At 38.5% G+C, this 22,606-nt stretch overlaps 1 protein-coding gene across 4 annotated transcripts; it reads left to right on the top strand.

Annotated features, from left to right (window-relative positions):
- Positions 1-1,058: 1,058 nt before the first annotated feature.
- On the top strand, positions 1,059-16,283 carry IL1RN (interleukin 1 receptor antagonist). 4 transcript variants are annotated; one of them, XM_074198142.1, is made up of 5 exons: positions 1,059-1,179; positions 10,280-10,331; positions 12,135-12,223; positions 13,755-13,867; positions 15,504-16,283. In XM_074198142.1, the coding sequence occupies exons 2-5, from the start codon at positions 10,306-10,308 to the stop codon at positions 15,711-15,713; spliced, it is 438 nt and encodes a 145-aa protein (XP_074054243.1). In that variant the 5' UTR covers positions 1,059-1,179; positions 10,280-10,305; the 3' UTR covers positions 15,714-16,283. The 4 variants fall into 4 exon arrangements, with proteins under 4 accessions (XP_074054243.1, XP_074054252.1, XP_074054262.1 ...); XM_074198151.1 differs by lacking the exon at positions 1,059-1,179 and adding an exon at positions 10,064-10,128; XM_074198161.1 differs by lacking the exon at positions 1,059-1,179 and adding an exon at positions 10,121-10,174.
- Positions 16,284-22,606: the final 6,323 nt, after the last annotated feature.

The following is a 22,606-nucleotide window of genomic DNA, read 5'->3' as shown; positions in this document are numbered from 1 at the left end:
ATCCCTCAGCTGCCATAAAATGAGGCGACTGAACTCGAATCAGAGACTCTTAACCTAGGTTCCATGAGTTTATTCTTGATGATATTTTGATACCTATGAGCCTATGTTTTATTTTATGTATTTAAAAAATGATTTTGAAGGGACCTGTGAGCTTCACCAGACTATCATAAAAGGGGTTCAGGAATGTTCTTAGCTCCTAGACCAGATGAAAAGGTTATTTGCATGGATTAGATGCAAATCCATAACTCTATGCTCTTGGACTGACTGTGATTATCTGGTCCAATCCTTTCATTTTTTAGGTCAATCAATCAATTCATGCTCATTTATTAGATGCCTGTTGTGTGAAGGGCTGGGCGGCAAGGAGGGAAGAGGGAGACACAATCAAAATGAAACCCAAAGAAGTGAATTCACTTGCCCAAAGTCCCAGAGCATGTAATGAGCAATGCTAGAATCTGAATGCAAGTTCACTCCATAACTGTCTCACTTTTCTCAATGTCCTGCTGTCTCTTCCAAAATAAGCATATTGCTATAGCCACATTTGTCAACATATCAATAGCAGATTGGCTTCTCCAATTGCCTGCCTATCTTCCAAAGGAGAGAAAGATCCTAAAGCACTGGGACAAAAGTAGGGCAGAGGCTCAGAAAGGGAGGAGAGAGAGAGAGAGAGAGAGAGAGAGAGAGAGAGAGAGAGAGATAAAGAGGTAAAGGTTTAAGGGAAGTTGGACTAGGGTAGAGCAATAGGTGGAGGGACAACCTGGAGGGAGTATGTGATTGTATGGAGAGAATTCAGGGAAAATCAATGGGAAGGAAGACAAAGACCCCTATGGGCCTTTGCTGAGTCATAGGTTTTCTGACTTCCTTCTTCATCAGAGCACTCCTACTTTTTTCAGATAAGAACCAGTTGAGTTTCTATTTGGTCTTAGTCACCCAGGAAAGCTTGTCTTCTGAACTGGGTGGAGCTTGGCATAGCCCACAAGCCAATCAAGGTGCTCTCCTGGGAGGATGGTTCTTGTTCTCAGGTTGAAAATAAAAAGTACAGGCTAGCAAAGGAGGTGCCAATTGCTGGCACCAGGAATGCTATCTCACATATACTCATCACCACGTTTGACCTCATCTGGTGAGGAATCATAGCGACCCATTAAAGAAGCACTTTGAACTTCCAGACAGAAGTAGGATTAGGTAAGTTCTGAATTTTTCCCTCCTAGTCTGGAGAATGGTAATACCTTGTCACTGGGTATTTGGAGATCCTTAAGAGAGAGGTTGGAGGAAAAGATCAAATAAGAGGAATTTCAGGCTTGAAGAGGGCTGTGGGCTTTTCCTCACTAGAGGTCTTCAGGCAGAAGCTAAATGGCCCCTTCCTGGTGATGCCAGTGAGAGGAGTGGTTAAATGAGATCTCCTCTGATTCAGAGTTTCTATGGATTATCTATGTTAGGACCAGAAGGGACCCCAGAGCTTCTCCTCTTCCAAGCCCATCCAAATTTGAGACCCAGAGAAGAATGGAGCTCAATGAGGGACCTGTCCATGGTTTCAGAGTAGTAAGGAGAAGGCAAAGGATCCAAGTCCAGATACCCTGGCTCCAAGTTCAACATTCTCTGCCCTTCTATACCTTCATATCTTTCCTCTCCAATGGGCTCAGAAGCCAGAGCAATGTTGTTTAACCATCAGGAGTCAGTAAGAATACAGTGGAACCAGAATCATGATACTTATCTCTGACGACTTACATCAGAATTTAAAAAAAAACAATAAAATCATTGTCAGCTGACTCATATTCTAGGTAAGTATATTAAAAATACAGATAGGGGATCTTCAGTCTTTCAAAACATATAAGAAAAAAGAACAAGAGTTTTCCCTCAAGGCCAAATAGTATCTACCTTTAAATATGCCAAAGAAAACAACTTTATGAGTGTGCTATAAAACTATGTTCTTTTTTTGTTGGCAAAACTTTAAAAGTCCAACAGAAAAGGAGGAAAAAGTTCTCTTTAAAAAAAACTAGGTTTGAAAGTTAAAGGGGAAAATCCCATGAAGGATTCAGATTTGAAAGAGAAAATAAAAATAATTCTTACTGGAAAAAGGTTAAAAATGTATTCTATGTAAATATTAATAAAGACTAGTCCATGATTTGAATACTAAATTTAGGAAGAGAAAGTAACTGAAATTGTGACTTCTAGGGTACGCTTCACCTTACTGAGAGAAATTCTTGTGGTGTTGGGGGGTGGCTGAGTATCATTTCAGGCATGTTCCTAACATTCTAACCATTGGGCTATGCTCACTACTGTGCTTGCAGTCAAAGATCTGCCACTTGACTTGGCATAGCTTTGGGGAGGCATTCCCCATCACTAGACCTCATTTCTCTCATCAAGGAAATAAAAGAATTAAACTAGATGGTAAAATCATAAATATAAAACTGGGAGGGAACTGAGAAGCTATTTATGCCACCCCCTTTATCTTATAGTACTTAGTCATTTCCTGACACACAGAAAGTATGCAACAGATTTTTTTTGACTGATTGATTAGACAAGGAAACTGAGACTAAAGAAAATGATTTGGCTGAGGTCAAACAGGAATCAAAATGGCAGCTTTGGGATTTAAATCCAAGTCCTTTAAACTCCAATTCAACCTTTTTTTTTCTGTGCCATTATGCTACCTCTCATCATAGCTGTGGGTTCTACTAATCTATGATGTTATGAACTCCAATGACCTTATGCTTACAATTTGGGAAGTTAAGACGACTAAGAATAACTCACATTTATATGAGGCGTTACCATTAACAAAGCATATTCCTTACAACTCCATGAGGTAGGCAGTGACAGTGATTATTCCTATTGTACCCAAGAGGAAGTCAGACTCAAAAAGATTCAGCAATTTCCCTGGGGCCACATGGCTAGCAAGCAGCAGAGTCAATAGTCAAACTCAGACCATCTCACTCCAGTTCTAGGACTTAGCCAGGCTAATGTATGACTCAGGCATGCAGACAACATGTTGCCCTTTTAGGGCATCCCTAGTCAAGTGGTAACTTGAATAACAAAAATTAATTATAAACACATGATCAAGGTTTCATACTGTAATATTTTTTATATTAAAGAAAAAACAAATGCATATGAATATAATTTTCTTATGTTAATATTAAATTCTTTATTATAAAGAATATGAAATAATAAAACTTTCTCCAAAGAACCAAAATGGCAAACAGAGAATGATAGAGAATGTAAAGGGTTTGGGACTGGCAACTGAGATTCACTGTTCCCTCAGTGAATTAAAACACAGCTATTGGGAGAGATTATAAGTCAAGAGTAATTTTTTAAAAATATGGATTATCATAAGGCAAATAGATGACTAGATAAGAATGACTGAAGGATCTTTAAAGGCAGAGGATGCCACCACAACCAGCACAAAGCTGTAGTCCTGATTTTATTTAGCACTGGAAGAATATTTGAAATTCATTTAAACTGTGATTGATAACAGTTAAGTAAATGAGAGAAGATACTATATTTTACTTAGGTGTTTATTTCATTTCCATGTTGTCCCTTATTGTGTTAATATTTTATATATCTCTTATCAAAAAGTAGTGAATTGTTTTATTGTTATTTTAGTAGATATTATCTCTGTAAAAAAACAATATTGACTGGATTATATATAAAATGTTAAAAAAAATTCTTAACTAGCCTTTGGTTTCATGAAGATCCCAACTTCCAAAGCTTTGCTCTAGAGTCTGTATGATGTTTATATTGATATGGGGAATTCCTAAGGAGGAAGTTCCTCCATCACTGCAAATTAATACACCTTCTGCAGCTCAGTCTTTAAAGTGTCAAGGCAGTTACCTGATGATATTGTTTATTTAATATAAACTTGTTGAAATTTAAATTGAAGTGAAACTATTAAAATCACATAAGAACCTTGAAGAAGAAAAGCAGATTCCAGGTGGCATGCCTTTCCATATTCACCCTATTGAGTGAATGAATGATAGATTTAGAAGTGAAAAGGAGTTCATATTTGGTCATTTTCGGTCATATCCAACTCCTGACTCCATTTGGGGTTTTCTTGGTGAAGACATTAGAGTGGTTGCCATTTCCTTCTCCAGCTCATTTCACAGGTGAGAAAACTGAGGCAAACAGGGTTTAAGTGACTTGCCCAAGGTGACACAGCTAGGAAGTACATGAGGCCAGTTTCGAAGTCCAGGGAGTTGAGTCTTTCTGACCTCAAGTTCAGCACACTCTAACCACTATGGTGCCACCTAACTGCCCTTTCCATGTTATATATGCACTTTAATTTGGTACATCTTGAGTAATTTGAGAATATATTTGGCTTACCTCAATGGTACCTACTTTGAATTTGGAGATATTCCAGAAAAGACTAGTTGTGACCTTACAATGACTTCATGCACTGGCTTACCTTCAAAATCAGAAATAAATTCTTCTCACTCAGCTGCCTCCTTCTGGTCTTCCCTGTTTTCTTATATTTGCTTTCATATATCTCTGTTTCAGCTACACTGGCCTCCCTATTCCCCATACACAATAAGCCACATCCAGAATCTTCACTTTTGCCTCACACCTGAAGAGCTTTCCCCATCTGCCCCTCAGGTTCCTTGGCTTTCTTCAAGACTCACCCTCTATCTTGCCTCTCAGTTTCCCAGTTGCTAGTGCTCATGCCTTCTCCTTCTATGCACTCTGGATATAACTTGTAGCTATCCAGATACCTACCTTCTATCTCCCCTGTTACATGGTGAGTTTCTTGAAGGCAGGAGGTATTTTTACTTCTCTGTATTCCAACATACAGTAAGGGTTCAACAAATGCTTACTGACTAACTGTGGGAAACGCAGGGGAAGAAGATAAATCAGGGAATAATAGCTGACATTCACACAGGACTTTAGGTTTTACAATTTTCTCTCAATTTGGTCCTCTTAACAACTCTGCATATTATAATATTAGAGGCATTGCTATCCCCATTTACTGAACAAGAGACTGACACTCAAAGGTTAGTGATTTTGTCAGAGTCACACAGCTATGTAATGGATATAAAAGACAGAACTTGGATCTATGTTTCTCCTGGTTCCAGTTCTTTCCACTATTGTCTTCTTGCCTAAAAAAAATTATTAGCAAAAGATCTTTAGAAGAGAAATTACCTCCATTTTTGTCATTGGGTTGTGGCAGACAAAAGTTATCCAGTCAATAGAAAGAACTCCTTGGGGAGAGTAGATGATATTGGGGAAGGGTGTGGAAGGGAGGCAGGGGGGAAGAAGCCTTCTCCCAGGATTGCTTTGGGGTTAGGTTCTGACAAAACTGTTGATAGAATTGCTAACAATGACAGAAAATTATTAATATTGGTTGCAATAGGGACTGCTAAACCTCTTAGTCATTGTGACAACACAAAAATTCCAATAATGTCCCTCTTTTCCTATTCTTAAGATAATGAAATAAAGTTGAACTTAAGCCCTCTCTGGAATCTTAAGTCCCTGCCTCAGAATCTTTTCTGGTAAACAGAATCAAACTGAGCCAGATTGAAGCCTTGACATTGCTACCCCCTTCTGTTAAGATTCATGGCATGATGGGCAAAACAGCCAGAATGAAGCAGTTCTCAGCTCAAATTGCCAATAGTGGCTGGTATCTCATGAACAGGCCTTGCTATTCCTTCCCCCAACTTTCTAAGGTATTACGAAATTCTCATAGGCTCTAGTTTGGTAAATCCATGGTGCTATGCACTTATGAATGGTCCCAGTTTACAAACTTTTTTTAAAAATCTCAAAAAAAAGATGTATTTCTTTTCTTTTTCACTTAAGGGTTTGGTTTATTTCAGGACCTGATAGCACCCTTTCTTATCTCATCCAAATGTGACCTTAGAGGCCACAAAATCCAGGGAGTACTTGAGAAGGGTTTGGTTTATAAAAACTTGAAAAAAGTGCCAAGGACCTCAGAGATTAAATCTGAAAGTCTGTGAAGCTAGGAATCTTAATCTCTTAGTAATGAAGAATCACTGGGTCATAGAAGCTACATGGGAGGAGTCTGAATCTCCTACTCAAATGGCCTCATTTTTACAGATGCACAAATGGTGGCCAAAAAGGCAATAAGCAGCATGTCTAGGATGGCCATAGGGAGAGAGTGATGAGTCCAAATCCTGAAGGCATCATACTTTTCTATTGAACAGAACTGTTGAGTAATTAGATCTCTTGTTTAATTTAGACTTCAAGTTCATGGATGCAATGAAAAGAACCTTGGATTAGATTTTAAAAAATTTGGGTTCCAATCCAACTCTGTTATATACCATCTGTGTGATCTTGGGCAAGTCACACCCTTTCTCTGACTTGTAGTCTCCTCATCTTTCAAATAAAGTTGGATTCAATGATCTCCAAGATTCCTTCCTACTCTGGGTCTATGGGATTTGTTGATCCCCAAAGGTGATCCTCTTAAGAGACTATACTCTGGTGTCAGGTATGAGGGAAGTACCATAGGGCAACATATGTATTTAATTCCTCTTTGAAATTGGTAAACCATGTAAGAAAACCATTTTTTTATTCAAATCCCACCTGGTGTTGGGTCCAATACAAAGTCTTCCAGATTTCTCGGTCACCTAATTCACCAACTATGTCTACACATGACTGACCATCTGTTATCTTACCCAACCCGCCTTCTGAAAATAAAGAACACATCAAAGGGGATCCCAAGAAGAACTATGGTGGCCTGTTGGAATAAGTTGGAATAAGAGAGAGTACTCTGCTGACAATCACTCTTAGAAGGGAACAACATTCATTCTGGTTTGTAAATTAAAAACAACCTGACAACAAGGTATATTGAATAGCAATGACTAGTCTTGAGTTAGGAAGACCTGGATTTGAATTCTGTGTTTTGTACTACTGAACAAATCATTTACCCCTCTGAGTCTCAGGTTCCTTGTCTTAAATCTACATTATGAAATTGTTCTGTGGACCTAATGAACTATTATATTGTAGAAGAACTTGTCAATCAATCCAGGCTGTAATGGATAGAGCATTACACTTGGAGTCAGGAAGATCTAGGTTCAAATGTTCAGTTACTTCAGACTTTTATTAGCTCTCTAATCCTAGCCAAGGTATTTCACATCTTTCTATCTCAGTATCATCAACTGTAAATTGAATTTATTTAATTCACTATAAATCCCTTCCATCTCTAAATCTATGATCTAAAGTGTCTAGTTATACTAAGGGTTATAAAAGACAAAACTAAAATAATTCTTGCCCTCAAGAAGTTTAAAGGGGGAGATGATATGTATATGTAATATTTACATGTCTATCTACATATATATATATATAAAATATATGAGCATATACTTTATATAGAGAGATGAAGAGATTCTCTGGATGGATGGATGGATGGATGGATGGATGGATGGATGGATGGATGGATGGATGGATGGAATGATGGATGGATGGATGGATGGATGGATGGATGGATGGATGGGTGGATGGATGGGTGGATGGATGGATGAGTAGATGGCTGGCTGGATAGGTAGATGGATGAATAGATAGACAGATAAATATGTAGCTAAATAGATAAATAGATACCCAGACATATATAATATATATACAAGGCATTGAAGGGACCAAGGAAAGCCTCCTAATAGAAGGTTCCACAAGCTGAAGCTTGTAGGGTGCCAGGGATCCCACAAGAAGGAAGTGAGGAGGAAGAGTATATATTCCAGGCATGGGAGACAGTCAATGCAAAGGTATGAAGATAAGAGAGAGTTTTGTGGGATTACAAGGTCTATTTGACTGAACCATAGAGCAGATACTGGAGTGGAGTGGATGTATAAGACAGGAAATGTAAGATGGGATCAGATTATGAAGGCTTTAAATGCCAAAGTGTGTGTTGGGGGGGGGGGGGGCTTTATAGTCCTGTAGTCAAAAGGAAATCTGTGAATTTTTTTGAGTGAGGGAATGTCATGGTCATACCTAGGGTTTAGGAAAATCACTTTGCCATCTGTGTGGAAGATGGACTGAAATGGGGAATAGATTTGAGACAGGAAGACCAATGAGAAGTTCACTGTGGTGATTCAGGTGACATGTGATGTGACAGTAAGCTAGAATGAGAAATGTGAGCTGTGGTGACAGTGAGTCTCACTGAGATAGTGTGGGAGAGTGGAGGACAATGGGCTGTAAATCTTAGACAGCTAGACTCTAGTACTTTTTCAGGAACTATCCAGCTGTGTGTCCTTGTCCAATTCATCCAGTTATTTCAGATTTCAGCTCCATCACTTACAATAATGATAAAATAAGAGTACAATTATTTTGAGTCCCTACTCCAGACTTCTCTCTTTTCTTCCTTAAAGGCATGGTGAGCATGGCAAATGGTGTTCCTGACTATAAACCTCTCTTCCTTGACTTTCTGGAACATTCAAATGAGAATTTCAGGGTTGAATGAAGTCTCAGGAACCAACTAGCTCAATCTTCTCCTTGGCCTCTGGTCCATTTTACATTATCTTTAAGTGGTTATTCCATTCTCTGCTTAGAGATGTCCATTGAGGGGGAACCCATTACCACTTCAAACTGCCTATTCAAGTTTGGGATGGTTCTTAGCAATAATTGTTTTTCTTCCCATCACATCTCCATCTGTCTCTCTAAAGTTTGCTGCCTTGTTCCTTTCAAGGTTTTTCTTCTCCAGGTCAAAGTAACCTTCAAAGAAGTTGTGAGATATGATGCATAGAATTCTGGATTCAGGAATGTCTGTACTTAGCTTGCTTTGTGTGTAACTCTGGATTACTTGCTAAACCTGAAAATCAAATTCATCATCTATAGAATAAGGAAGATAACACCTGAATTGGTTGCCTTGTAGAACTGTTGTGAGGTTCAAATGAAATAAGAGAAACAATAAGCATAAAATGCTTTGTAAAACTTTAAAATGCTGTTGAAATATGATTTGTGACTATTACATATATTACAATTTATATCACTTTTTTACTATTTATTAGGGTTATTTACCATTTTATTATTATTCTACTATTGCTATGTATGTTTTCTGATAGAACAGGTGACAATTCACATCCTGTCTCAGACACTTACTAGTTGTATTACTGTGAAGAAATCATTTAACTTCTCAGCCTCAGTTTCTCCCTCTGTAAAATGGGGATAAATAATCACACATAGTGTCCAGGAGGGTTATAAGGGTCAGATGAATAACATATGCAAACTTCACAAATCTTAAAGCACTACATAAATTATAATTATTACTATCATCATCATCATCATCCTGTTTGCTCTCATCTGGAGGATTCACTACATAAAACATGGAGTTCTGCTACTATGTAATCTCTCTTCTCTGGGTTCATTTCCTCCCCTATAAAATGAAAAGATTTGGGCAAAATGACATCCAAGATTCCTTCTAGCTTTAAATTCTGTCCTAAAATGATTGAGATGAGTTTAGATGATTGAGGTGATTTTAGAATTTTATATTTCTATCCTATACTCAGTATTGTTCTATTAGAGGTATTATTATCCTCATTTTACAGATAAAGAAACTGAGGCTCAGAGAGGATTAACAACTCACCCAAAGTCACACAGAACTAGAGAAGAAAAGATGCTATTTATAACCATAGAAGGAAGGGAATTCAGCAATGACTTTGCTCAATTCATACCCCAAAAGGGCATCCCACTATCCAACCCCAACAAGGGTCATCCAGCCTGAGCTTGTTGCTAGGAGCACTGAGTCAAAGGCTAAACTTTCCCCCAGGACCAGTTCCCCACAAGTCGGTCATTTTTTAAAAGGATGCAAATTGTCACCGGACAGCCTCATGAGTCAAGGGCTTCCCCAACCTGTGGTCTAGACCCAAATTTCTCCTAGAAATTCTCCTTTTAAAATGTCCCAAGCTTAGTGGCAGGTTATCTATCGACCAGCCAGAAGGACATAGATGATCTAGTCCAATCTCCTCTTTTTATAAAGAAAGAAACTGAGACTCGAAGAAAGATGCTTAGGAAGATTTTCATGATGCTTTTCTTCCAATGGAATTGGTGAAGAGGAAATAGAAACCTTGTTTTGGGGAAATTGCACTGTAGGAGTTGTTACGACACCAATTGCGAAACCAGAGGCCAAAAAATGACAACAATAGTTTTTGGAAATTCTAAAGCATTTCCGGTTACCAGTCCCAGACAGCAAGAGTGAATTTGGTGGGTGGCTCTTTTCTTTATAAGGAATGGCATTTGGGCTGAAATGGTAGGCAGATTGGTGGAGCCCATACTGACCAACGAAGCAAGATGGATCTTTGTGTGTGTGCCCGGGGTTTCCTGATCACTCTTCTCCTCTTCTTTTTTCATTCAGAAACAGCATCACTCCCCTTTAAGAAAATGACCAGCAAGAGGCAGGCCTACAGGTAAGTTGGTCACTTTATAGTATTGGTCATTCTGTGCAGGGGTGGATTGGAGGCAAATTCATAGGGGACAAACGTTTAGCTTCCAGAATGAATGGGAAACTTAGGCTGGAAGGGCACTGGAGACAAAGGAAAGAATGCTCCATCTACTGTTCAGACAAAGAGGACATGAATGAATCAGCTCTTGGGGAGGCAGCCTGCTAAAGTGGACTTGGAGTCAGGGGAGAAGGTATCTCATATAACCAACCTTCAATACTTCTTGGCTGTGTGATTCAGTACAGGATAATAACAGACATTTCTAGAATAGATTGAAGGGTTGCAAAATCCTTTGCCTATGTTAATTCACTCAAATCTCTTGAAGATCATGTATGATTACAGCAAGTATTATTATCTCTATTTTATGGTAGAGGATTCTGCCACTCAGGGTGGTTAACTCACAGCTAGGTAGATGAGAGAGGGAATATTTGAACCTATGCCTTTCCTGATTCCAGCTTCAGTGCTCTACAAATGATGCCAAGCTACTAACTCTTGGAAATTCTCTTAATTGTTCTAAATCTCAATTTCCTCAACTATAAAATGGTGATAATAACCCTTTTAATTTGCACTTTCCAGGGTTATTACAATGAAAGTACTTTGCAGATCTTACAACACTATAGGGATGGGACTTGATATGATTTTCAAAAAGACAGCACAGAAAGGATCAGAAGAAAAAGTCTCACTTGATTTTTTTTTATTTCCATAAATACTTTGGAAATTCAGCCAGTGTTTAAAAATTATGCAGGATGGTTTCTTTCTCACCAGGACAGTGCTGCCTGAGAATTCAGAATACAGGAGAAGGAAATTCTGCTCAGGGGAGTTTTAATCAGAACTTCCCAGCAGACTTGTTGGTCTGAAGCCGGAGGGCAGAGTGATACCAGCTATGTCCTGCTGCTACAAAATAGCATATATGTGATATTCTGACCCACATTTCTTTCCCTAGCCATCTGCTAGATTGCAGTCTATTATCTTTTGTATATTTTATATTCTAACTAGAGAACTTGGGGAAAATTTTTAGGAAAACGTCATTCCTGTACTTTTTCAAAGTAATGGGGTTTTGTTGTTCAGTCATGTCCAACTCTTGGTAACCTCATTTAGGATTTTCATGACAAAGATACCTGAGTGGTTTGACATTTCCTTCTCCAGCTCATCTTACAGATGAGGAAACTGAGGCAAACAGCATGATGTGACCTTCCCAAGGTCACACAGGTAGAAGGAATCTGAGGTTGGATTCAAACTCAAAAAAGATGAGTCTTCTTGCCTCCAGGTCTGGCACTCTTAACCACTACAACTATCAAACTGCTATTTTAAAGTTATAATGAGTTTTACATCTATGTTCTTATTTGAGCAATAGTACATGGCAGCTAAGTGATACAATGGATAGAGTCAGGAGGGGTGATTGAATTTGGCCCCAGACACTTGCCACTTACTAGCTGTGTGACCTTGGACAAGTCAGTTAACCCTGATAGCTTCACATCCAAAGTCAACTCCAGTCATCCTGATCCATATCTGGCCATGAACCCATATGACTCTGAAGGAAAAAGTGAGACTGGGGTTTTAGCACAGCACACCCTATTCAATCCATGTCATGGCATCACCTCCCTGATGTCATGCTCTTTTCAAGAATGAAAGATAAATGTCAAAAGTATAATATAGAGATAACTCACAAAGTCAGGGTGGGAAACAAATCAGTTCAAAGTAAGTAGTGTTTCTTATGGCTCCAAGACTAAGGCTCATGGAAGAACTAAAGAATGTGCCCTGGCCTTTCAGAATCTGGGATGTCTACCAGAAGACTTTCTACCTGAGGAACAACCAACTCGTGGCTGGCTACTTGCAAGGACTAAATACTAAATTAGAAGGTCAGTTGTTGCATGAGAAAAAGTGTGTACACATTTGTGTGTGTATGTGTGTGTATCTCCTGTATTCCCAGTATCTTGCCATACAGTAGGCATTTTTTTAGAGTGATCCATCGATTGATGTTGTGTGGGTGTTGGTGTGTGTTTGTGTGTGTGTGTGTGTGTGTGTTTGTGTATGTGTGTTGAGTCTTGGGATCTGGGTCATTGAGGTCAATCTCTTTAATTTTTGAATTCGAAGACACTTTTCCCCAAATTCCCCTATTAGATAGATAGAAAGAAAGAAATTTGGCTTTGGGTATTATAAGAGAAGGGAATGCCCAGAGTCTCCAAGCTTAGCCTGGGAAACCTAACATCCAGGAGCCATCTAAATAAAAGGATCCTGGATCAAAAGCTGAAATACTTCAGAGACCAATTCAACTAAAATTGAATCCCCCTCAACTTTACAAAGGAAAAAACTGAAACCCCCATGGGCTGTGTCTTGCCTCAGGTTGCCCCTCAGGGGACAGAGTTAAAATTTGAACCCAGATTTTCTCTTTACAAATGAGGAATTAGGCAAGCTAATGTCATAGAGTCTTTCCAGTTTTTATTCTGATTTCCCTCTTTCTCCCTACAACATGAAAAGTCTAGAAATCAGAGTTCTGTCTTCCTCTATATCTCTGACACTTTCCTCCTTCTCTCTCTCTCTCTCTCTCTCTCTCTCTCTCTCTCTCTCTCTGCCTCTCTCCACCTCACAACACAGAAAAATCTAGGTTCTCTTTTATTCTATATGTCTCTGCTTTAACTTTTCTCTCCCTGTACGCTAGAACTCAGAGTTCTCCTTTCTTTACCCATGAACATCAGATTTAAAGTGGGGCTCACTTACCAAGGATAGAGGGGGTTGGGGGAGGGTGAAGAAGGCAGACATTTTACTACCACCAGAGGGTAAAACTGAGAGAAATGGACTATAGTTACCAGAAAAAAAGATTGAAGTTTGATGTAAGGAAAAATTTTCTAATATTTAAATAGGAATGAGACATGTGTTTTCATTGGTAGAGAACTTCCAACTAAGGAAACTCTCTACCATTATCTTTTCTGCAATTTCGTTTTGAAGAGCACCTTTGAAGGATAAGTGACTTCTTTAGGGCCACACAGTCAGTCCATGGTGGCGATAGGAACTGAGGTTGAGGACACTTCTTTATTCACTCAGCTACACTGCCTCTCAACAGAATGATACCAAAATACACAGGGCTATCTCAAGTAGTCATTGTAGCTTTTCCTCCCTGAAGGTCTCCAAGTCAAAGCCTGTTGACCATTTGTCAATTATATTATTGAAGAAATTCAGGTATAGGTAGGAATAGATGGTCTCATAGGTCCCTCCTACTCTGAGATCTAGTGAAATAGTGACTCAGCAATAGGAAAGGACTCACCCAAAGTCACTTAGCAAGGCTGCTGAGACCTAAAACCCAGTCCTAGCTCATGATTCTGTTTGCCTGCCCAACTCTCTCTTCCTTACATTCTAGGGTTCTCATTGTCCTCTGCTGTGTTCTTTTACTAGAGAAAATTGACATGGTTTCAATTGAGCCTAATTCTGTACTCTTGGGGATCCACGATGGAAGACTGTGCCTGTCCTGTATCAAATCTGGTGATCAAGTCCGGCTCCAGTTGGAGGTAAGGATCTCTGCCCATGCCATCATTTCACCAAGGCCATCTCCTCTCTTACACTATGGTGCCCTATCAACCAGTCTGTGGAGGAAGTATCAGCCTCCAACATTTCTCCCATCTCCATCAGAACTTGCCTATCCTATGTCCTATTCCCTTAATTCACTGCTCTTGGTTGGGAAAGGGCTAAACTAATCCTTCAGCTTGTTAATAGGTAGTTTTGTGACCATAGACAAGTCCTTTTCCTTCCCTGCACCTTAGTTTTCTCATTTATAAATGAAGGTTTTGGATTAGTTGATCTTGAGTTTCCTTTCCAAGTCTTACAGATGAACAATTTATGATTTAATATGCTAAGGTATTACCTTTCCCAGCTAAGAGGTCTTCTGTTTCCACTATATATTATTTTTATGTATAATTTTTACATGTAAATTTCTCTATTAGAATGTGAGGTTCTAGAAGCAAGGGGCTTTTTTGTCTTTCTTTTTATATTCCAAGTCTGGAATAGAAAACTCTTAATAATCTGACCAACTGTAACAACCCAGCTTTCCAGAATCATAGAATTACTAAAATCTGAGAGCAAGAAAAGACTTCAGTAGTTCATGAATTCAATCCACATGCAAAAGAAATCTTTATTCTATGATACTGATCAGTGGTATCTTATCTACCTGGGGTGGGCAAAAAGACAGTAGGAGATATATAGCTAGATAGAGAGAGGCAGAGAGAGAGAGAGAGAGAGAGAGAGAGAGAGAGAGAGAGAGAGAGAGAGAGAGAGAGAGAGAACTGGAGGCAATTGGATAGATTGGATAGGTGAGCAAATGAGGATATAGATGACAGATAGGATATATGCTTATGTAGATAGACGGATGGATAGTTGAATGGATAGATAGAGAGATAGAGAGATAGGTAGATCAATAGAAAGATAGAACATTTATTACTATTTGCCATGCTGAATACTTTTGAGTTCCTGCACTGGCAAAACAAAGTAATATCATAAGTACATCTTACTGAGAAAGAGTAAAATTCAAAATTATGTCAAGGTCTTGGGCAATAGTAAAGTATAATTAATCTGAAGACCATAGTTTTTCATTGCTATGCTGCCCTTCAAATAACCTTGATTATTAGAATGAACCATTTAAAAATATGTAAATAAATACTTTAAAAACCTGAAATGAAAAAAAAATCCAATACTTCACCTTTCCTAAGCTGAACAAAATGTGTGTGTGTGTGTGTGTGTGTGTGTGTGTGTGTGTGTGTGTGTGTTATAATTAATCCAAGAATGGACCCAGCATGGCTAAAACCTTTGCCATTTGGAAATTCTTCTTAGAATCAAAGAACTATGCATTTTTTAGGACTGAAAAGGATTTTAGAGATGAATTAATCTAACCCTCTGCTTTTTGGGGGAAGACAAAGCAGGCACAGAGAAGTGAAGATATATTCCCAAGGACATGCAGCTCCCCATAGATCTTTGCAGATTTGACCCCTTAGAATTAGCTTCTCTGCAGGCACTGAGTGCTTCCTCCTGGGTCTCCTCCTACCTCTCTCATGGTGCCTTCATTGTCTCTTTCACCATCGCTTTTCCTTCTCCCTTTTCTCTACTCATCTCTAATAAGTTCATTATTAAACCATCTCGTTTCTCTGTCTCTAGGCAGTGAACATCACAGACCTGGAAAAGGATAGAAAAGAGTCCAAGCGTTTCACTTTTATCAAGTCTGAAAATGGCTCCACTTGCAGCTTTGAGTCCGCAGCCTGCCCTGGCTGGTTTCTCTGCACCCAAACAGAGGCTGATAAGCCAGTCAGTCTTTCTAACATTCAAGCAGATGCCACCATCACCAAATTCTACTTCCAGAAGGAATAACTCCAAGAAGACTGCCTACCTCCACTCCTACCTATACTGTCTCCATTCCTTGCTGGCCTTCCCCAGCAAGGAAGACCTTCTCTCACCCCAGGTCTAGAAATGCCCATCATTTTTTCCATTTCTGGTCTTCCCCAGGTGGTAGGACCACCCAGGTGGGTACTGTCATCTCTGAGCCAACATCTGGAGGATTGAGCACTGGACTGGAAATCAGGAGACTTGGGTCCTTGCCTTGCCACCTTTTTACTTAGGTGACCTTGGACAAGCAGCTTCACTTTTTAAAAACTAGTTACATCATCTGCAAAATGCCAAGATTGGTTGAAAGGACTCTGAGGTCTCATGTTTTCCAAAGTTAATCCGATTCTAAGCTTAACTATCAATGTGTCCCTTAATTTTCTTTTCTCAGGGTCTCGGGGTCCCTGTCAGTCCCTCAGGGAAAGCAAGACTGCCCCACCAAAGAATGGGGCCCCAGGGGAACTATAGGAGATGCTATAAACTCATATTTGTGAACTGGGCATTTTTTAATGTCTTGTGACCTACTACATCATGTTTCAATAAAATCTCAAAAAATCATTGTGTTGGCTTCTCCTATATGAATCTCTTCTCAGTCCCAGGGAAGAAAGTTCATAAGGAAGACATGGGGGTGGACAGGACTTCCTTTAGTACCTTTACATATTTCCTCTCCTGTTCCAACCCTCAGTTTCTCCTAGACAACAAACAAGCAAGCAAAAAAGGGTTAAAACTCTCTAGGAGAATGAAGGCAGCTAAGGTTGCAGTGATGGTCTCCATCTACAGTCAGTATTATAAAACTAACATATCTTCCACACAACACCTTCCCTAAAGCAAAAGAAAAGAAGAAAGAGTCTATAAAGGTCTGGGGACAGTTAATAATCAATGTCTGCCACTTCTTGGGGTTGGGGAAGTATATTCAAATAGAGGTACTGCAGTCATATTGGGGGATCCCTACTAAAGGATGAACTCCAAAAGTCAAAAGGAAAGTACTTTATCAGACAAATGAATCATCACCCCCTAACAATTCTTTTCCTCTCATGGCTGGGGAGAAATCACAATCTTTATTTCTTTTTGTAATAGTTGAATTTTTAGATTTTATTATAATCATTGCATTTATTATCAGATCTGTTAGAATATAATGGACAAAATAGTTTTTAGCAAATTACTCTATTTCCTCCTCATCTGTTATAAATTGGGTTTTTTTCCATTTTTAGGTATGCTAATTTTTATTTTCTCCCTTTGTGGCCAAACTAGCTAACACTCTAGCTATCTATTAGTCTTTTTTTGTTAGTCCACTCAGAGATGTAGTTATGGGTTGGGGTTTTTGTTTTGTTTTGTTTCCCACGTTGTTTAACTCTTCTTTAATTTGTATTTATTGTTTTCATGGTATATTTAATAGCATCCCAATTCCTCAATCTGTTATTTCCTTGTATGCTACTAAAGGCAGTGGAGATAAAACTCTTCCCAACAAAAACCCGTGGGAAAATTGGAAAGCAGTCTGGTAGAAATGAGATATCCAACAATATTTCACATTGTATACCAAGGCAAGGGTCAAATGATCCATGACTCAGACATGAAGGAATATATCAGAAACAAATTGGAGAATCGAGTTGGTCTAGTGAACAGAACACTGGAGTCGGGAAGGCCTGAGATCAAATTTTGCCTCAGACACTTCCTAGATGAGTGATCCTGGGCAAGTCATTTTACTCTCAAGTGAAAGATGGTAATAATAATACTATTCCCTCCAATAGCTGGTATGACTATCAAATGAAATAATTTTTATAAATTGCTTAGTACTCAAGTACTCATAGGGACCAGGACCATAGAATGTCCTCAATAAAATCGTATTTCTTTTCCCTAGGTGATGTTTACTGTCGGGAGAAAATTACAAAGCTTTGTTTGTCCTGCCCTAGTTATGGCATTGTGGCATTGAATGATGAAAATAGGAATTCCACATGACCAAGAAAAAAAGAGCTAACTTAGACATTTTTGGTATAAAATTCAGATCTCACCAAAAAGTGAGATGATTCATTTTAGCATTTTTCAACTCAGGTTTTGAATGAATTGATCAGATGGGGTGGATTTGACGCAATGAGATAAATGTCCACCAGGGGGCAGGCCTTCCTTGAAGAATAATTTCATCAATCCTAGCTTTGTGGGGTCCTTAGATCAAAGAAGTCTAACCTTGTTCATTTATTTTCAGTCATATCTGATTCTTCATGACTCATTTGGGGTTTTCTTTGCAGATAGTGGAGTGATTCACCATTCCTTTCTCCAGTTAATTTTGCTGATGAGGAAACTGAGGCAAATGGGGCTAATTGATTTGCTGCTAGTATCTGAAGTTAAATTTCAACTTTGTTGCTGTTGCTTGTTTGTTTTCAGTCAGGTTCGACATCTCATGTCTCCATTTCTGGTTTTCTTTGCAAAGATACTGGAATGGTTTGCCATTTCCTCCCCACTTCACTTTACAGTTAAGCATACTGAGGCAAACAGGCAAACAAGTGACTTGCTGCTAGTATCTGAGGCTAAATCTCAACTTTGCTGTTACTGATTTGTTTTCAGACATGTCTTACTCCTCATGACTCCATTTGGGGTTTTCTTTACAAAGATAGTGGAGTGGTTCGCCATTCCCTTCTCCAGCTAATACAGAGGAGGAAACTGAGGCAAATGTAGTTAAATGACTTGCGGCTAGTATCTGAGGGTAAATTTCAACTTTGTTGTTGTTGCTCTTTAATTTTCAGCTGTGTTTGACTTTTCATATCTCTATTTTGGATTTTCTTTGCAAAGATACTGGAGTAGTTTACCATTTCCTGTCCAGCTCATTTTACAGATGAGAATACTGAGGCAAACAGGGTTAAGTGACTTGCTGTTGGTATCTGAGGCTAAATTTCAACTTTATTGTTGTGCATTTATATTCAGTCACATCTGACTTTTCATGACTTCATTTGGGATTTTCTTTGCAAAGATGATGGAATGGCTTACCATTTCCTTTTTCAGCTCATTTTACAGGTGACAAACTGAGTTAAACAGGGTTAAATGACTTGCCCAGGGTCACACCAGCTAATAAAAGTCTACAGACAGTTTTTAACTCTTGATTCCATTGGGGTTTTCTTTGCAATGATCCTTGAATAGTTTGCGATATCCTTCTCCAGCTCATTTTATAGATGAGGAAACAGAGGCAGAGTAAAGTGACTTGCCCTGGGTCACATCAACTAATAAAAGTCTGCAGCCAGTTTTGAATTCAGTCTTCTTGATTCCAAACCTGGTACTTTAACTACTATGCCTCCTAGCCATCCAGTATATATATGGATACACTCATATATTTTATATATGCATATATAAATATATATGTTTAGATATGTGTATGCATGTATGGGTATGTTTATTCATGTATGACTTATATGATTATGGAACATGTAGGTGTATGTGAACATCTGCTTTTGAGACACTTAGATACCATGATATGTATGCAGATAGGCAAAATTACAGATAGAATGGAATGAGGCCCAAGAAGGCAAAGTGCTTTTGAGAAAATTTGAGAAGAGGAAGAACACTTTCAGCTGTGAGGATCACTGTGTGGGAAGACCAACAGGGGCCGTAACTCGGTTGAACATCACACTAGCCCTTGGCGAGCTTATAATTTGGGAGAGAAGGGATAAGAAACAATTAGAACATACAATGATAATGGGAAATAGAACATAATAAGAAAATAAAGGATGTAAAAAGACAACCTGAGAAATGAAAAGTTATTTCCAATATGAAAGGAAGAAATCAGGGAATGCTCCATGGAGAAAGTTAGAATTTGAAATGGATCTTAAAAGACTTATAGAATTTCAACTGATAAAATTAACTTTAAGGGAGGAGATAGTGAAGGGGAATTCTAGGTGGTATTAGAGCATCAAAAAATGATTTGCAGTGCAAGGTTACAAATGATAAGTTCCAAATCTCTGATAAGTACCATAAACCTCTCAGGAACTCAAGTTGGGTTTGGCCCATGAACTGGAGAAGAGACTTTAGAATGAAGGTGAACCTCAAATTGGGTCCAAAAGGATAATGTACTAACTTAACAACTCACTCTGCAGTATTTGCATTATGGATTTGCCTTGAATAATAATCTTACTGTTGGACATAGGATTATAGAGTATCTTAGAACAGAAAAGATATTGTAGTTCTCTGTGTTATTTGTAGTTATGAAGGAAAAAAGCAAATAAAAGGAACCTGAAAGGATGTGGTCAAAATGTGAGTCAAGAAACTCAGTATATTTCCAGAAAAGAAGTGAATCAATTCTGAGAAGATGCTAGGCAGACCTAGAGGATCATAGAATCATAGATATAGACTAAAATCTACCTCTGGTCTATCCCCTCATTTTACATATAAGGAAACTGAAATTCAGGGGGCGTTACTTGACTTATTTAAGACTATGAGTGAAAATAGATAGCTCCCCTCTATGCATACATAAAAATATAGCATATATTGTATATGAATTTATATGTACAAATATATAAAAATATACACAAACGTAAAGTGTAAATACACACACCTATTTTTTTGCAATTTAGAAAGATTTTATTTAGAGTCTTACAATATTTCCCCCATTCTTGCTTCCCTCCCCCCACCCCCCAGAAGGCAGTCTGTTAGTCTTTACATTGTCTCCATGTTATACACTGATCTCAGTTGAATATGATGACAGAGAAACCATATCCTTAAGGAAGAAAAATAAAGTATAAGAAATAGCAAGATTACATAATAAGATAATTTTTTAATTAAGGCTAATAGTCTTGAGTCTTTGTTCAAACTCCACAATTCTTTCTCTGGATACAGATGCTATTCTCCATCACAGATACCCCCAAATTGTCCTTGATTGTTGCACTGATGGAATGAGCTAGTCCATCGAGGTTGATCATCACCCCTATGTTGCTGTTAGGGTGTACAATGTTTTTCTGGTTCACACACCTACTTTTAAGACACTTGGATGATATGAGATGTATGTAAATAGATATAATTACAGATAGAATGGAATGAGGGCAAAGGAGAGACAAAGGCAAAGTATGTTGAGAAAATTTGAGAAGAGGAAGATCACTTTTAGCTGTGTGGACCATTGCGTGGGAAGACCAGTAGCAAAGCTAACTCCATTCCAGGATCTTTGCAAAGAAAACCCCAAATGGAATCAAGAGTTAAAAACTGACTACAGACTTTTATTAGCTGGTGTGACCCTGGGCAAGTCACTTTACAATTTTGTATATTTGTGAACACCTGTGTATATGTATTTAGTTGTATGTGTGTATATATGCGGTAAAGCACTTATTCCATTTAAAGGAAAAGCTGACAAAAACCAAAGAGAAATCTAGATAATAAAGGCAGAATTATTGCAATGCTCATTTCAGATCTAGAGAAATATAACAAAAAAAAGAAATTAATACCCTGAACAGATTATTAGAAAATTAGAGAGATACTTTGGTGATTATTTTCTGACAATCATATAGAGGAAATTTATATTTCAGCTTTGTGCGGTACCTTTATCAAGAAATGATTATAAGAAAGGGAAAAAAAGAACTCATAAACAAATGGATAAAGACAGAAATATTAAATATCTCTTTATAGACTGTAATTTTTAAAAATTCAATCAATAAAAGAAATTTTAGCAAAGAATTCAGATTTAAATAATTACTAAATTATAAAAAAATATTTCATTAAGATCTCCAGAAACTCATTCTGGAAGATGACATCCAACCTGAAACTCAGCTAATTAGTACAGAGGATAGAAACTGGCCCTGGAGTCAGGAGGATCTGACTTCAAATCTTACCTTAGACTATTGACACTTACTAGCTATGTGACCTTGGACAAGTCGCTTGACCCTGATTGCTTTGAATCTAGAGCCATCTTCAGTCATACTGGACCCAGATGGCTTTGGAAGAGAAAGTGAAGCTGGTGACTTAGCACAGTCCCCACTCACTCAAATCTAACTCATGTGCTTTTCATGGCATCCCCTCCCTGATGTCATGGTTTCCTTCAGACTCATACTTTAATCAGTACCTATTGCCTCTGGGCCCCCTCCTTCCCTCTGATTAGAGTGTGTCTTCCAGATCTTCTATTTAAGGAAGATGCTCCAGAAAGTCATTTCATCATTCTCCATCTGGCTCCTCCTTTCTGGACTTTATCATACCTTGGTCCCCAGATACTTTGCTTCCCCCCTCCCCCCCCTTCCCCCTTGCTTTTTTGCTTCTTTTTAATGTGTTATTTCCCCCCCTCAGATTATGAGTTCATTGAAAGTAGGGACTGTCATTTGTTCTCTTTGAATACACAACATTTAACACAGGTCGTGGCCCATTATAGGTGCCGAATAAATATGTTTGACTGCCTGAATAAAGAATGAGTGGGTTAAAGAATCAATCAGAAAGAACAAATAATTATATAAAAATGTAAACAATAAAGAAACATAAAAGAAATAATGGGATTTGGGCCAAAGCAGCCCTTAGCAAAAATTTTATTTCTCTAAAAATTAATATTGGTTGGTTGGTTGGTTCTTGTCCTTCATTATCAAAGAAGAGCAAAATGATATCACTGTCTTTGAGACAAATTACAGTGTGTCCCGACTGTGGCTGATCAGACCGATATGAGCTTGGAATGCTCTACCACAGGTTGGGCATGAACAGTCCATGTGAACACCTAGGGTGAGTACTCTAAACTTACATATCCCACATTTCCTTTGAGCTGCCTCAATTCTGCCTTTCTCATAGATCACAGCACCCTCACTGAGGGCATGAGGGCATGCCATGCACTGTGCCAGTGTCTCCCAGGCTGTACAACCAATTCTAAAGTTCTTCAATGAGACCTTAAGGGAGTCCTGATGTGGCTTCTTCTGACCCCCCCCCCCCCATGGCCA

This window comes from Macrotis lagotis, chromosome 1 (genome assembly GCF_037893015.1).
Source record: "Macrotis lagotis isolate mMagLag1 chromosome 1, bilby.v1.9.chrom.fasta, whole genome shotgun sequence".
NCBI classification, from domain to species: domain Eukaryota; kingdom Metazoa; phylum Chordata; class Mammalia; order Peramelemorphia; family Peramelidae; genus Macrotis; species Macrotis lagotis.
Note: the sequence above shows the minus strand (reverse complement) of the source record. Positions and strands in the feature narration are given on the sequence as shown.

Bases quoted from the DNA above. Each gene is read 5' to 3' on its own strand.
- IL1RN (XM_074198132.1), top strand. From the start codon at position 10,216: ATGGATCTTTGTGTGTGTGCCCGGGGTTTCCTGATCACTCTTCTCCTC. The intron at 12,224-13,754 runs GTCAGTTGTTGC...TTCTTTTACTAG, and splicing joins ACTAAATACTAAATTAGAAG to AGAAAATTGACATGGTTTCA. The intron at 13,868-15,503 runs GTAAGGATCTCT...CTCTGTCTCTAG, and splicing joins AAGTCCGGCTCCAGTTGGAG to GCAGTGAACATCACAGACCT.